This window comes from Poecilia formosa, unplaced genomic scaffold (assembly GCF_000485575.1).
Source record: "Poecilia formosa unplaced genomic scaffold, Poecilia_formosa-5.1.2 Scaffold1147, whole genome shotgun sequence".
In the NCBI taxonomy this organism is placed as follows: Eukaryota; Metazoa; Chordata; class Actinopteri; order Cyprinodontiformes; family Poeciliidae; genus Poecilia; species Poecilia formosa.
In genome coordinates, this window is record NW_006801086.1 from 10,738 (window position 1) to 23,629 (window position 12,892).

A 12,892-nucleotide genomic window follows, 5' to 3' on the forward strand; every position below is an offset into this window, starting at 1 on the left:
AAACCTATTTTAAGTCAATCATCGGTCTATAAAATGCTGGGGGGGGCCACATAAAATGACATGGCGGGCAACATGTGGCCCGCGGGCCTTGAGTTTGACACATGTGCTATAATGGGATCACTTATGAAAGCTAACTGTAATGAAGAGGTGGCATAAATATTAAAAACTGTTTTGAACTCCCTCCCTGACCCAACAAAGAACTTGAAACCAGAATATTTATGCCTTACTTAATGAAATAATTTCCAGTGCTGTGATTATTTCATAGGTACCTAGTAATGCAGACGAGATAAAATTTAATTTTTGATTTTAAAAAAATTGCAGAGTGCTGATAGTTTCTCAGAAAGTGGCATAGGTTTGCTCTTCTGAATCTTTATCAGGATTTTCTGTTCCTCAGACCTGACTGCTTCAGGAATTGAATATGGAGCCTTAAAGTAACTTTATTGGTTAGTAACTTGGCCTAACAATCTTATTAAACTAGTTTTGTTTTCTCCCCTTGAATTGTCCCTCAAAACATTTTACAAACCTTCTTTGCTAAATAGTTTCATCATATAGTTGTGAAGATAAGTCCCTTTCAAAGCTGCCGCTTATATTGACAATCAAACCTCCAATGTCTTGGTTGACTTATAAGCATTTGAAAAAGAAGCCATTATCTACATCTTCCCTTCTCAAGGTTTTCAACACATCACTGGCATATGACCCACTCTCAGTTTTGTTCTACTTTCAAGCGTCACCTGGTAAAGGAACTAACTTTGGTTGAAGTCCACTGATTTGTTCTATCTTAATGCACTAATGTGTGTCGTAGTGGTAAAAAATAAATAAATAAATGAAGTTCTACACTGCAAAAGTCCCAGTGTGTTTTCACCTTAAATCTGCCAGACAGCTGGTCGCACAAACCATCTGTCATTGCCACATCTCACCTTCAAGCCATGCAGCCTATTAAATCTTACATGACGGCGCTGTCACTACCTCGCTGTCACTACCTCGCTCAGATGTGCAACGGGTGCCTTGACTTCAGCCCCTGTTATCATCTTGTCCTACAGAAGACCCACATAAATGGCCTGAAGCAATCATAGTCCCACATCGTAGTGTTTTTTTTTTTTTTTTATTGTTAGGGTTAGGATTAGCCATAATTTAGTCAAACTTGGAAAGTTAGTGAAACATGTTGCAGAAAGACAAGTTAATAGGCACATTGTTGTTGGGACACTGTAGTAGAGTGCAACTTATCAGTTAATTAATGGAGAGTAGCCCTCCCTTTACAACCATATCAACCCTCACTGACTTGTGTGCACCTCTTAAGCTCTGCCTTGGTAAGCAAAGTGCCAACAACACATCCTGAAGTGAGACACACTGAAATTGATTGGATGCGTCTTTCATTAACCAGTTTAATCCCTTTTTTTTTTCCACCGTTACAGGCAGGAAGTAAAAAGGTCTGGTCATGTGACCTTTCACACTAGATACATGAAATTGATATTGCTTAGAGTAGACACTCTATTATTTGACTTAAAAACTTCAATTAGTTGCTAAAAGTCCAAACAATTCTTTTAGAGGTTCAGAAGTTACAAAAAACGTCTGGCAACAATTGTTGCCGGTGGAATTAAACGGGTTGTCAAAGTAGTCTCTCATGCACAATGCTCCTGAAACACATAAGCCCCCTTTGTTGTCAACCCTCTCATTGTTTTTAAAATTAAAGCAATTTAAGTTTTTCCACAAGCAAAAACAAAACAGAAAAATGATATTGAAATGAAAGCAGATCTTTGCTAAACATAGTCAGTTGTTTAAATAAAATCTTCTCCTGAGACGCAGTTATCTTGCAGACCAAGTCAGATAATCCTTTAGGATTTGGCACAATATTTCTACATTGAGAGATTTTTGTCTCATCAGGCAAAAAACCTTGACCTTGGAGTCTCAAACATTCTTTTGAATTCAAATGAATTACTATTATGAACTTTTTTTTACCAGTTGCTTTCTCTTTGCCATTCTCAAGTTCAATTTAAATTGATGAACCTTTTGGGTAATTGCTGCTATATGCAGTCTTATCAATCTGAGTGATGAAAGCTCTTAACTCATCCAAAGTTGCAAGTCTCTTGGTGGCTTTTTACGCCTCTCTTTTTTTTCCTATTCACTCTGTTTGAGGATAGTCAACCAGTTTGATTTATATAGATATGCCATACCAAATTAAGATTAGTTTGTTAAAAAAAATCATTTTATTCTAACATAAATATTCCTTGATATTTTTAAATATTTTATTTCAAAAATAAAATCAAATTACATTGATCGAAATTTACAAACCAACAAAATGGAAATACAACCACGAGGGTTCAATACATGTTACAGGCATTCTATAAAACATTATCTTGATGGGAGAGCAATAACCAGAAGGAACCCTACCTGTCTATAGAAGACAGCCCAAGTTAGAACTAAACTTTTAATCTATTTATGCAGATTAACATGTCTTCTTTTTATCTCTCTTTTATTTTATTTTATAGATCTGACCAGAATAAAAGCAAGAGTGTTGTGTACAACATCGGAGACAGAGACGAGTATGGCTCGAGAGTATAGGACCTCCCATCAAAGGATCTTCGTTGTCTCTTTTTGTCATCCATTTTGTTTCAGTGAAGTTGTCCTTTGGCTCATTTTAGACACTTATGCCTGCATGCAACTTCATATAATAAAGTCTTCATGGAGATTCAGGATTGTGGGGAGTTCCTTTCCTCTCCTTCAAGCCCCAGTCAGGCTTCGCTTAGCAGTGACGTGGCAGAAAGATCGTGATTGGCCTCCATGCTGAATTTTTTAGACTGCATGATTTCTCCCTTAAAGGAAGGGTTAGAACTGTCCGAGCAAATCCCACTTCGTTTGTGTGACATTGTAGGGCTGGTTTTTGAAGGAAGGTGCCACGCGGAGGCTTCCAGGCAAGTGGAGTGGGGCCAGACCTGAACTGGTGAGGATCTCAGGTCAAGCCAGATCAAGACATATTCCACAGGGCTGTCCCGACATGGTGGAAAACCTAACCACAGCACAAACAATAGGGGGATAGGATTCGGCAGACATGGCCTGAGAGGGAAGGGCTGCACTACATTTCCACCAACCCTGTACTTAGAATTGCTCTCCGGATTTTATAATAAAAGGGTGCTCAGCTCCGTACAAACACAGATCCTTCCCTGTGAATAATGCTGTGGGTGAAAAAAGGCTTTTGTGTTTTCAGGCTTCATGTGGGCTGACTTTTAACCCCTGTCCGATCACAAGACTAACTTCTTAGCTCATTAAAGAGCTTCTCTGTAGCTTGTACAGTCTGAGCCCTGGTAACATGTTAAACCTCTGCATTCATTTTACAAGAGCATAGATGTCCCAGAGTTTAATTTAACCATATTTCTCAAAATTACAGGATGATGTAACATAAAGGAATAAGTTGATAAGTATTGTGCACTGCTATGTTTGGTAAAATATCATACAGCAGTTATACAGTGGCGCTTTTCTCTGCATGCTGCTGCTTTTCTCTACATATCATAGCGAATATGCTGCTGCCATATTTGTATTTTCATGATGTGTCATGACATGTGTCAAGATGTATTTACTTGCAAAATTTATGTGGTTGTTGTCCAAAGCGGAATTTTTCTGTGAGTCTGCACCAAGTGTAAATAACTTGTGTAAATCAAACAAAAATGAATAAAACTTAAACGTCTTTTCAAACATTTTTTTAGAGAATTTATTTTCCAAATCAACGTTGTTACTCCGTTATTAAAGTTACCATTGAATACACAGAGTTATTTCAGTAATACTCTTGATCTTTTGGTGATTCAAACTGGAATACATTTTTTTTTAATCACCCGTTACACACTGAAAAGAGGAAATTGTACTTACGTGACTCATGCGTGACAAAAACGTTGCACATTTTACATTTTGTTATCAAGCAACACTGACATCTAGCGGCCAATATATCTAAATGCAAGAAGAAAATAAAAATCTCTTTACTTCCGGGTCCTGCATGCGTAAACCCTTTGAGCTGTTCACGTCCTGCTACAGTCCAAACACGTTTGCCTTTGTGTGTGTTTTTTTTACCTTTCATTCGCGATGTATCATCTGCCTGTGCTGAAGAACAGACGCACTCTCCTGGAGAGAGCGGAGAAGTTTATATCTGATATTTACTTTACAGACTGCAATCTGAGAGGACGGTAAGGCTTTGTTCATTGAGCTACACTGACCAAATGTCAATGCATAATCACAAAGGAGACCAAACACTTTATTTGAGTTTGTTTATGTACAGTGACTTGCAAAAGTATTCATCCCCCTCAAACTTTTGACGTCCTAAGACGCGCATAACGATGAAGCAAGCCTTTTATTTACCAAAAAAGTGTCACGTGACTAAATGTCTTGACCATTTGAGTCTACACCACTTTCTAGGACCACCATTCGTTTAAGCTGCAACTGCACGTTCCTTGTGCTACGACTTTATTAGTTTTACGTATCTACGGCTCTAGACAGACACCTGTTTTTATTTTCTAAATCTGGTCATGTGATCAGAGCACCACCAGCACTATTCCCTTGAAGCACATTGGAAAATGTGAGTTCTTGTGGTTTTATCTCAGCAAGGATTTTTGTCTTGCCAGATTTGCAAAGTGCACGACAGATATCTTTACAGTAGCAGTGCACCAACTGCAGTTTTCTGGCCAATCACCTAAAAATACTGATCTGCTGATTCCAATTTTTACAACTACAATTTTTTTAGTCTCAAAAGTAATTAAATATAGGTACAACGTCACTTAAATTGGCAAAAGTGGAGTGATTATTATTACCCAAGTACTTGCAGACATGACCTGTGTCAGTCTGCCCTCTTTAACAGCACAGTGAAAGGGCACAATGGTTGATTTTTAGGCCTTTGCAGAGGTAGATAAGATTGGTGGATAATGTTGGTTTATCATGCAAGTCCTGGCCAATCACCAATCTCCTATAATTAAGGTAATTTGAACCACTTTATTGCACAAACTAAATACATGAAAGTTTATGCTTTTCACACCACAAATAGTAAATACTGAAAATTTGAATGAATACTCATGCGTGCCGCTGTAGCTCTGTCAAAAATAATCTTGCTTTTGCTTCATAAATTATTCATCTTTGCAGTCTTTATGGAGAGTCTTATCCACTGGAAACCATCAGCTTCTTCCTGTCTCAGACCAGAATCCCATTTGCTGAAGCTTCCAAACAAAACTTTGCGCCTTATAAAATTGGTGATACCTTTGGACCGACGTAAGTGATGCATTGTCTGATCTCCTTTTGTTTTTATTAGCTCCTAATCTTTTACACATTCAAAATCCAGGAACTAACCCAATCCTGATTGTTGTTCAAGATGGTGGACTTGCTGGTTTAAAGTGTCGCTGACGATCCCCAAGTCATGGAGAGGAAAAGAGGTCCATCTCCTCTGGGAAAGTGACGGGGAGGGAATGGTTTGGAGAAATGGACAACCAGTTCAGGTAGTGTTGCAGCAACTTTTATTAAACTTAAAAATGCACCTGAACCAGATGTAATCTGTGAAATATATGTATTTTCTTACAGGGATTAACTAAAGAGGGTGAAAAGACAAGTTATATCTTATGTGACTGTCTGAAAGACGAAGAGCCTCAGAGGTCAGTGCAGGACTGAAACCTGATTTAAATACTATTTCTGAAATTTTTAAAATCTTTTTTTCATGTTCCCATCTTTCTATAAAGCGTCACCCTATATGTGGAAGTGGCCTGTAATGGGCTTTTTGGCGCTGGTCAAGGATTCATGATCGCAGCTCCAGACCCGAAAAGGATGTTTTCTGTACAGAAAGCAGAATTGGTCATTTTCAACAGAGATGTGCAGAAGCTGCTGACTGAGTTTGAGATGCTTGTTGACATTGTTAAGGTACAATTACTTAAACCAGAGCGCGACAATACAGGAGTAAGACATTACGAGGGGGGAACCTGACTTTCTGCACGTTTTGAACAGGAGCTCGGAGAGGGGGAGCAACGGGGCTACCAGGCACTCTTCACTGCCAATGAGATGGTGAACCTTTGTGACCCGTTTGATCCCAGCTCCTTTTCCAAAGCTCACAGCCTGGCCCACAATTTCTTTAACCAGCGGAATGGAGACAGCCAGCATACTGTCCATGCAATGGGTCACTGCCACATCGATTCAGGTCTTTTTTTTTACTCAGTTAAATCTCAACTATCATTCATAAAAAGAAGTAGAGATGTTTTTTAAACTGGTCGTCAAAACAGAATACAATCACTGGTAGCTTTAAACAACCAGTTTGACAAAATACCGTTACCAAGAATTACACTGTCTTCAGTGTTTTACTTAATGTGGTGCTATTAAACTGTTGGTCCTTGAATCGTGAAACATTGTTGTTTCCAAACTTCTGTGTTGTCTAGGGAAAAAAAGCGTTTTGACACTTGTGCCACAACAGAAAACGTATATTTTCAGCAAGTACATTCAACATTTCTGCTGCTTCGTCCACAGCCTGGCTTTGGCCGTACGAGGAGACGATTCGCAAATGTGGCCGAAGCTGGGTGACGGTCGTCAGTTTAATGGAGAAGAACCCGGAGTTTGTCTTCACTTGCTCTCAGGTTGTTGCACACTAAAAGTGGATTTTTAGAGAAATTTTCCAGATATCTAATCATATCCCATTTTCGCCCCTTTTGTTTGCCACAGGCACAGCAGTTTGAGTGGGTAAAGAGCTGGTATCCGGGACTTTTCTCCAAGATTCAAGATTACGTGAACAAAGGCCAATTTATTCCAGTGGGAGGAACATGGGTGGAAATGGTAAACCTATTTGATAAATAGATAATAGCAGAAAAGACTTCTATTATTCCTGCTTCAGCTTTACCCTTACATGAACGTAAAATAATAATAGTATTTGTCCTTCTCAGCTGCGTTCAGGCTTGAATAGTTATCCCATTTACATACCATATATTATGTATAACCTTTTTAAACGAAGCCATAGTAACAACTATTTATCTGTCTTAAAGGATGGCAATCTGCCCTCAGGTGAGTCGATGGTTCGACAGTTCCTGGAGGGCCAGCGCTTCTTTAATCAAGAGTTTGGCATATATTGCAAAGAGGTAGAAGTCTTTATAAATACCAACAAAACTTTACATTAACTTTTTTTTTTTTTACTAATGCCTGTTTTTATTGTTATTATTGTAACATTATAATGTCTGATAATTGTTCTAAAGTTTTGGCTTCCAGATACATTTGGCTACTCTGCCCAGCTTCCACAAATCATGCAGGGATGTGGCATTTCCAACTTTCTGACACAGAAGCTGAGCTGGAATCTGGTTAACACCTTTCCTGTGAGTATTTTTTGTATGCGTTTCCTGTGAAAACATTATTTTTTTTTTTAAAGTAACTATTTTTTTATATCTACTTTTCTAAGCACAACACATTTTTCTGGGAGGGTCTGGATGGCTCCAAAGTTTTAACCCACTTCCCACCAGGGAATTCCTATGAAATGAAGGGGAAGATTGAAGATGTGAGTCTGCAGTTTGGTGCTTACAGGTACGATAAATGATGAGGAAATATGTCTCACTTTCCTATGTGCTTTATTCCGCCCAAAGCTGGTGAAAACTGTGAAGAATAACAAAGACAAAGGGCGAACCAATCACAGTGCAGCATTGTTTGGCTTTGGCGACGGCGGCGGTGGCCCTACGCAGCTGATGCTCGATAGGCTGGGCCTGGTCAGGGACACAGATGGACTTCCGAAGTAAGTTCCCGTCTTTCACTTTAAATCATCAGTCAGTAACAACAACCGAGTCCCGTCTGAGCAGGAAACACTTCCCACCCATGTTTTTATTTTAGAATTATTATGCAATATTATGTCACTTTCCTATGTGTTTTACAAGGGTGGTTCAGACATGGTTAAGTTTACAGGAAAATGAAGCAGATCTGCTGTCATTGTGCAGTACTTTAGTTTTTCCAGTGTCAATAAATGTTGTCATGGTTAATCAAAAGAAATGATATTTAACGTTGAAACTATATACTCACTTCCGTGCCCTGTTATGGGCTTTTCTCAGGGTCCAGATGTCCAGCCCTTCGAAGCTTTTCTCGCAGCTGCAGGCTGATTCAGGGCTACTGTGCACTTGGACCGGAGAGCTCTTCCTGGAGCTGCATAATGGCACCTACACCACTGAGGCACAGGTAGAGTCAGAACAGAGGCTGCATCCACAGTCAAGGCTGAGTTGTTTGTTTTAGTTACAATAAAAGATTATAATAAGGAAAAAAAAACACATGTTGAGTAACACAAGTTGAGACTATATTTGTGCAGTTTTTACTTCTTGCCACACATTCTCAATTGAGGTTATAATTTTCTACTCACAAAATTGTTTTCTCTTGTTCTGTTTCACAAATTGTGGAGGATATTGATAAAGCTCAGTGAGGTTCAAGATTTCTGGCTTAAATCTCAGAATTTGAGTTTGGAAAAGTATAGGATTCTGAAATCGAAATGTTGTTGAACATCTTGAATTTTTTCTTTTTAAATCAAATTTAAAATAGCATAAATGTAGCTTTGGCACATTGATGCATCACAAAAAGACACTTTTGAGTTTCCAGACATGGTTTCTTGCATCACTGTATTAAGGTTGTTGTTTTTTTCCCCCCCCGCAGATTAAACGTGAGAACCGCCAGTGTGAGACTTTGCTCCATGATATCGAGGCGGCCAGCAGCTTGGCCCTCTGCCGAAGCGATACGTTTCTGTATCCTGCAGAAAAACTGCAGCGCCTCTGGAGGTTTAAATATAACTTCAGATTCAATCAGAAGTATTTCAAAACACAATTATTTAAATTTTTGCGGGGTTTTTTTCTCTCTCTGACAGGCTGCTTCTTCTAAACCAGTTCCACGATGTGATTCCTGGCAGCTGCATAGGGATGGTTGTGGAAGATGCTCTTGATTATTATAAAGGTACAATGTTTAAGATAGGGGTTTTTTGTTTATATGTCAGACATATCTTGGGTACAATATTTCTCCATCCTATTGAAGATATCAGAAACGACGGTGGGGTCCTTCTGCGGGAGGCTTTGGAAGCCTTGGAGCCAAAGGGCAGCTCTCCTGGTGTGTTCAACTCTCTGCCTTGGGAGCGATGTGAAGTCGTTCAGATTGCAGATGGACCAGACATTTCCAAACTAGGTAAGCTTTATATTCAGAATATTTAGGTTCTTCAGGTTTAAAGTAAAAACCTGCTGCTCTGTGGTCCTGCAGCCTTGGTGAGAGCTCCCAGCGTCGGCATGGCTCCTGTCAAAGAAACGCAGCCTGCGACTCCAGTCTCTGTCACTCCTCAGGTATTCGCTACAAAGACATTAGCACTGTTCACATTTTTTTATTTCTAACCGAGTCCTGTGCATGTTTTCAGGCGGATGGCAGTGTTCTTATGGAGAATGGGATTTTACAAGTAGTCATCAGAAAAGATGGCACACTGGGATCTCTGTGTCTAATCAGTGCTAACAGGTAAACTTAGACCATAACTTTACTCTTGTATGTCATCTATTGGCACATCTAATAACGACCGCTGACGCTTTCAGAGAAGCCATTTCTGATGGCTCTTCTGGAAACCAGTTCGTCATATTCGACGACGTCCCCCTGTACTGGGACGCATGGGATGTGATGGACTACCATCTTCAGACAAGGTCTCATCACTGTCACCTTGTTACAAACATCACAGAGTTAGGAGGAATGTGTTTTGAAATATTGTGAAATCTAGAAAAATAAAAAAAATAAAAACTCTTTAGGAAGCCAATAATGGAAGTGGTGCAGCCTGTCCAGGTAGCGTTACCAGGAGGGGTCAGAGGCAGCGTCAGCTTCACCCTTAGAATCAGCGATAAAAGCACCGTCACGCAGGAGATCATCATGGATGCCATGTGTCCCTACGTCAAGTTCAACACAAAGGCACCCTGATTTCTGACGCAGCGTTTATTTCTCTCCAAGATCCCTTAATTTGTCCAACTGAAGAATACATCTGTGCAATTCCAGGTGCAGTGGGCAGAGTCGCACAAGTTTCTCAAAGTTGAGTTTCCCGTGCGAGTACGAAGCCCCAATGCGACATACGAGATTCAGTTTGGTCATCTGCAGAGACCCACCCACTGGAACACGTCGTGGGACTGGGCTAGGTTTGAGGTGTGGCAGTAAAATATAATTCATTATTTCCTGTTAGTCATGACCACATCATGGTTTTTAATGTGTTTTCTTGCCAAGGTTTGGGGTCACAAGTGGGCTGATCTGTCAGAGCACAACTTTGGAGTGACTCTTCTGAATGACTCCAAATATGGTTATTCCATCCACAAGAACACAATGACTCTTTCCCTGTGAGGTTTCATGTTTTTCTTTTACATCATAATGCCGGTTGAGCCAAATTTAGTGTTTAATTGTTGTAACTGCTATTTTTTTTTTAGACTGAGAGCCCCAAAGGCGCCAGACGCTACTGCCGACATGGGGGATCACCAGTTCACATATGCCATCATGCCCCACTTAGGTAGATCTGGTTTGTTTCTGATGTAAGCTGTTACAAACCAGACAGACTCGTTGAACGTGTGTGTCTTCTACAGGATCCTTCCAGGATGCTTCAGTCATTCAGTGTGCTTACAGCCTCAACTACCCTCTGAGGCCAATCCAGTGCCGCCCCGACTCTGCACCCTGGAGTGCCTTCTCCCTCTGTCCGTCAGCAGTCGTCCTGGAGACCATTAAACGGGTATCACATTATAAGCCAAGCTCCAAACCAGAAAGTGATTCATGAAACGGTATCTTGTGAAAATGTTCACGTCTCATGAACCTTTCCAGTTCTGAACATGTTACAAACCTTGATGTACCTTATTGGAATTTTATGTGACAGAGCTACACAAAGTAGTGCATAATTTTCAAAACAAAGTGGAAAGAAAAGAAAATATAATTTTCAAATTGTTTTTAAATTATTACTCCGATTTTCCGAAACACAATTTGGCGCAACTACTAAAACTAACACAGCAAGTCACCCCGATCACACTATCCCCAAAGTTAAACACGGTGGTGACAGCATCATGAGGTTCACCTGCCAATAACATAAAATATACAGCCATAGCTACAATGTATTGGTAGGGATTTGTTTATTTCAAACTATGCCATATAGATTACCTTTTGTAGTATCTAGAATAAACTTTAATACTATTTGAGGTAAAGACAAGACAGGGGAAGACAAAATAACTGTGTTGTAGAGCAGTAGAAAGAACAGTAAAGATTTTATCTTTTTTCTCCAACCCCTGCCATCCTGTAATATATATCCCATTCACAGCTTGAGAATTTCCGGGTAAGTTTGTTTAAAAGGAAACAAACTTTCCTTTAAAACAAAAGGAAAGTTTCAGTGGTCTGAAGTGGTAACACTTCAGACCACTGCTCTGAAGTGTTGTTTTCCTTAACAGGCAGAGGATGGAAACGGGAACCTTGTCGTGCGTCTCTATGAGTCCCATGGCAGCAGTGTTACTGCAACTCTGCGCAGCGACCTTCCAGTTAAGGAAGCGTGGCAGTAAGTGCTTCTAATTTCAGTTTTTATTATGGTCCTCTAAGCTGCTTTGGCATGATTTTCTAAGAACAATGCCATTTCTTTCAGCTGTGATTTGTTGGAGCGGCGAGACCCCACCCGGCCAGCACGCATCACATCTGAGGGAATCTCTCTGAACTTCGAACCCTTTCAAATTGTGACACTTCTGCTCTGCTTTTGATTTATTCCAGCATGTTTCAAAACTCGACTTGAAAGAGGGAATATTTGGTGTAATTCTACTAAAACAGTGTGATCACTTTGCAATGAATGAATAACCGCATTTTTCCAAAATGAATTTTTATTTTTTATTTTTAAAAATAGACAAGTATAAAATTATTTTATAGAAAGATTTGACTCCACGTTTATTTGCTGTTTTTTCTGGTTACTCTCCCACTTCGTCTCTCTCTGCCTGCAATAACAAGCATGGAAAATAATTTTCAAACTCTACATTTTACAAAAAAAATAAAGCATTTTTAAATGTGACATAATCCCAGTGTTTACCTGCAGCAGCTTCGACGCTGCTATTTTTCTTTTTACGTGCACTTGACTTGGTTTCACTCTGCTGTGTTTCTTCCTGGGTCTTTTCAGCTTTTCCTCTCTTTGAAACGACTTCCTTTGGATGTGTGGGTTTTTCTTTTTTGGGAGTTTCCTTTTTGACCACCCTTTTCTTTGTGGTGCTCTCTTTCATGTTTTTGGCCACCTGAATAAAGGAAACTAGTGTTACTAACAGTTCACACAGACTAAGGCTTTGAGCAGTTAGAGACTTTTACCTTTTTCTTCTCTGTATAATCATGGTCATCATCTTTCTTTGCCCTCTTTTTTGTCTTGGGTGATTTGGAATCTTCAGCGAGGGGAAAAAAAATCGAGTTATGTATGATTCAGTTGTTGCACTCACTCAGCCACTTTGGTAGAAATTACAGAATCATTATTCTGTAATTTCTACCACACTCATAATATCCAGCAACTTTGCAACAAATATATATCAGAAATAATGCCCTTAAGTAGTTCATTTTCATAACTGCACATTCTGCCATTGTAAAATAGAGCACAAAAAACAATACTTAAAGTGACTGCAGATTGTCCCTTGTAGTAAAAATTTGAGACTGGTTTTCTTATTAAGCTTTGTTTTTCTCTAATGTAAAGGGATTTCCTCCAGTTGCAATCCTCTTGTGCTGCAGATAAAAGCTTTGCAGGATGGAGCCTCGTTATCCACCTCTTTTGTTTGTTTTTCTTACACTTCATCCCATATTTCAATCAGACTGAGATCCTGTTTGTTGTTAAAGCTTTAGTTAATTCGCCTTTCCTGAACAAAACACACCGACAACAGCTACGCCTCCACATTCCTTGAGTTCAGGAACTTCTTAATTAGAGGCAGAC

General features: G+C 39.6%; 2 protein-coding genes and 1 long non-coding RNA gene across 3 annotated transcripts in view; 2 read left to right on the top strand and 1 right to left on the bottom strand.

Moving 5' to 3' along the window:
* ca12 (carbonic anhydrase XII) overlaps positions 1 to 2,686 on the top strand; it is a gene marked incomplete at its 5' end in the record, with an annotated part of 11,769 nt that extends 9,083 nt beyond the window's left edge. The window contains one exon of the mRNA XM_016667466.1: positions 2,487 to 2,686. Within this exon, the coding sequence (XP_016522952.1) occupies positions 2,487 to 2,559 (73 nt within the window). The remainder of the gene's footprint in view (positions 1 to 2,486) is intronic.
* A 1,268-nt stretch (positions 2,687 to 3,954) lies between these two features.
* On the top strand, positions 3,955 to 11,819 carry man2c1 (mannosidase, alpha, class 2C, member 1). Its single transcript, XM_007544406.2, has 26 exons — positions 3,955 to 4,169; positions 5,116 to 5,241; positions 5,342 to 5,465; positions 5,548 to 5,618; positions 5,703 to 5,880; positions 5,965 to 6,154; positions 6,478 to 6,584; positions 6,670 to 6,780; positions 6,987 to 7,079; positions 7,194 to 7,310; positions 7,394 to 7,489; positions 7,575 to 7,720; positions 8,031 to 8,154; positions 8,620 to 8,741; positions 8,828 to 8,913; positions 8,992 to 9,138; positions 9,211 to 9,290; positions 9,362 to 9,456; positions 9,531 to 9,635; positions 9,738 to 9,894; positions 9,979 to 10,122; positions 10,201 to 10,310; positions 10,398 to 10,477; positions 10,551 to 10,693; positions 11,397 to 11,500; positions 11,585 to 11,819. The coding sequence occupies exons 1-26, from the start codon at positions 4,069 to 4,071 to the stop codon at positions 11,694 to 11,696; spliced, it is 3,069 nt and encodes a 1,022-aa protein (XP_007544468.1). The 5' UTR covers positions 3,955 to 4,068; the 3' UTR covers positions 11,697 to 11,819.
* Positions 11,820 to 11,876: 57 nt separating this feature from the next.
* On the bottom strand, positions 11,877 to 12,848 carry LOC103132591 (uncharacterized). Its single transcript, XR_475582.2, has 3 exons — positions 12,286 to 12,848; positions 12,017 to 12,215; positions 11,877 to 11,924 (listed from the first exon to the last, which is right to left on the bottom strand). It is a non-coding gene; the product is annotated as an uncharacterized LOC103132591 (long non-coding RNA).
* Positions 12,849 to 12,892: the final 44 nt, after the last annotated feature.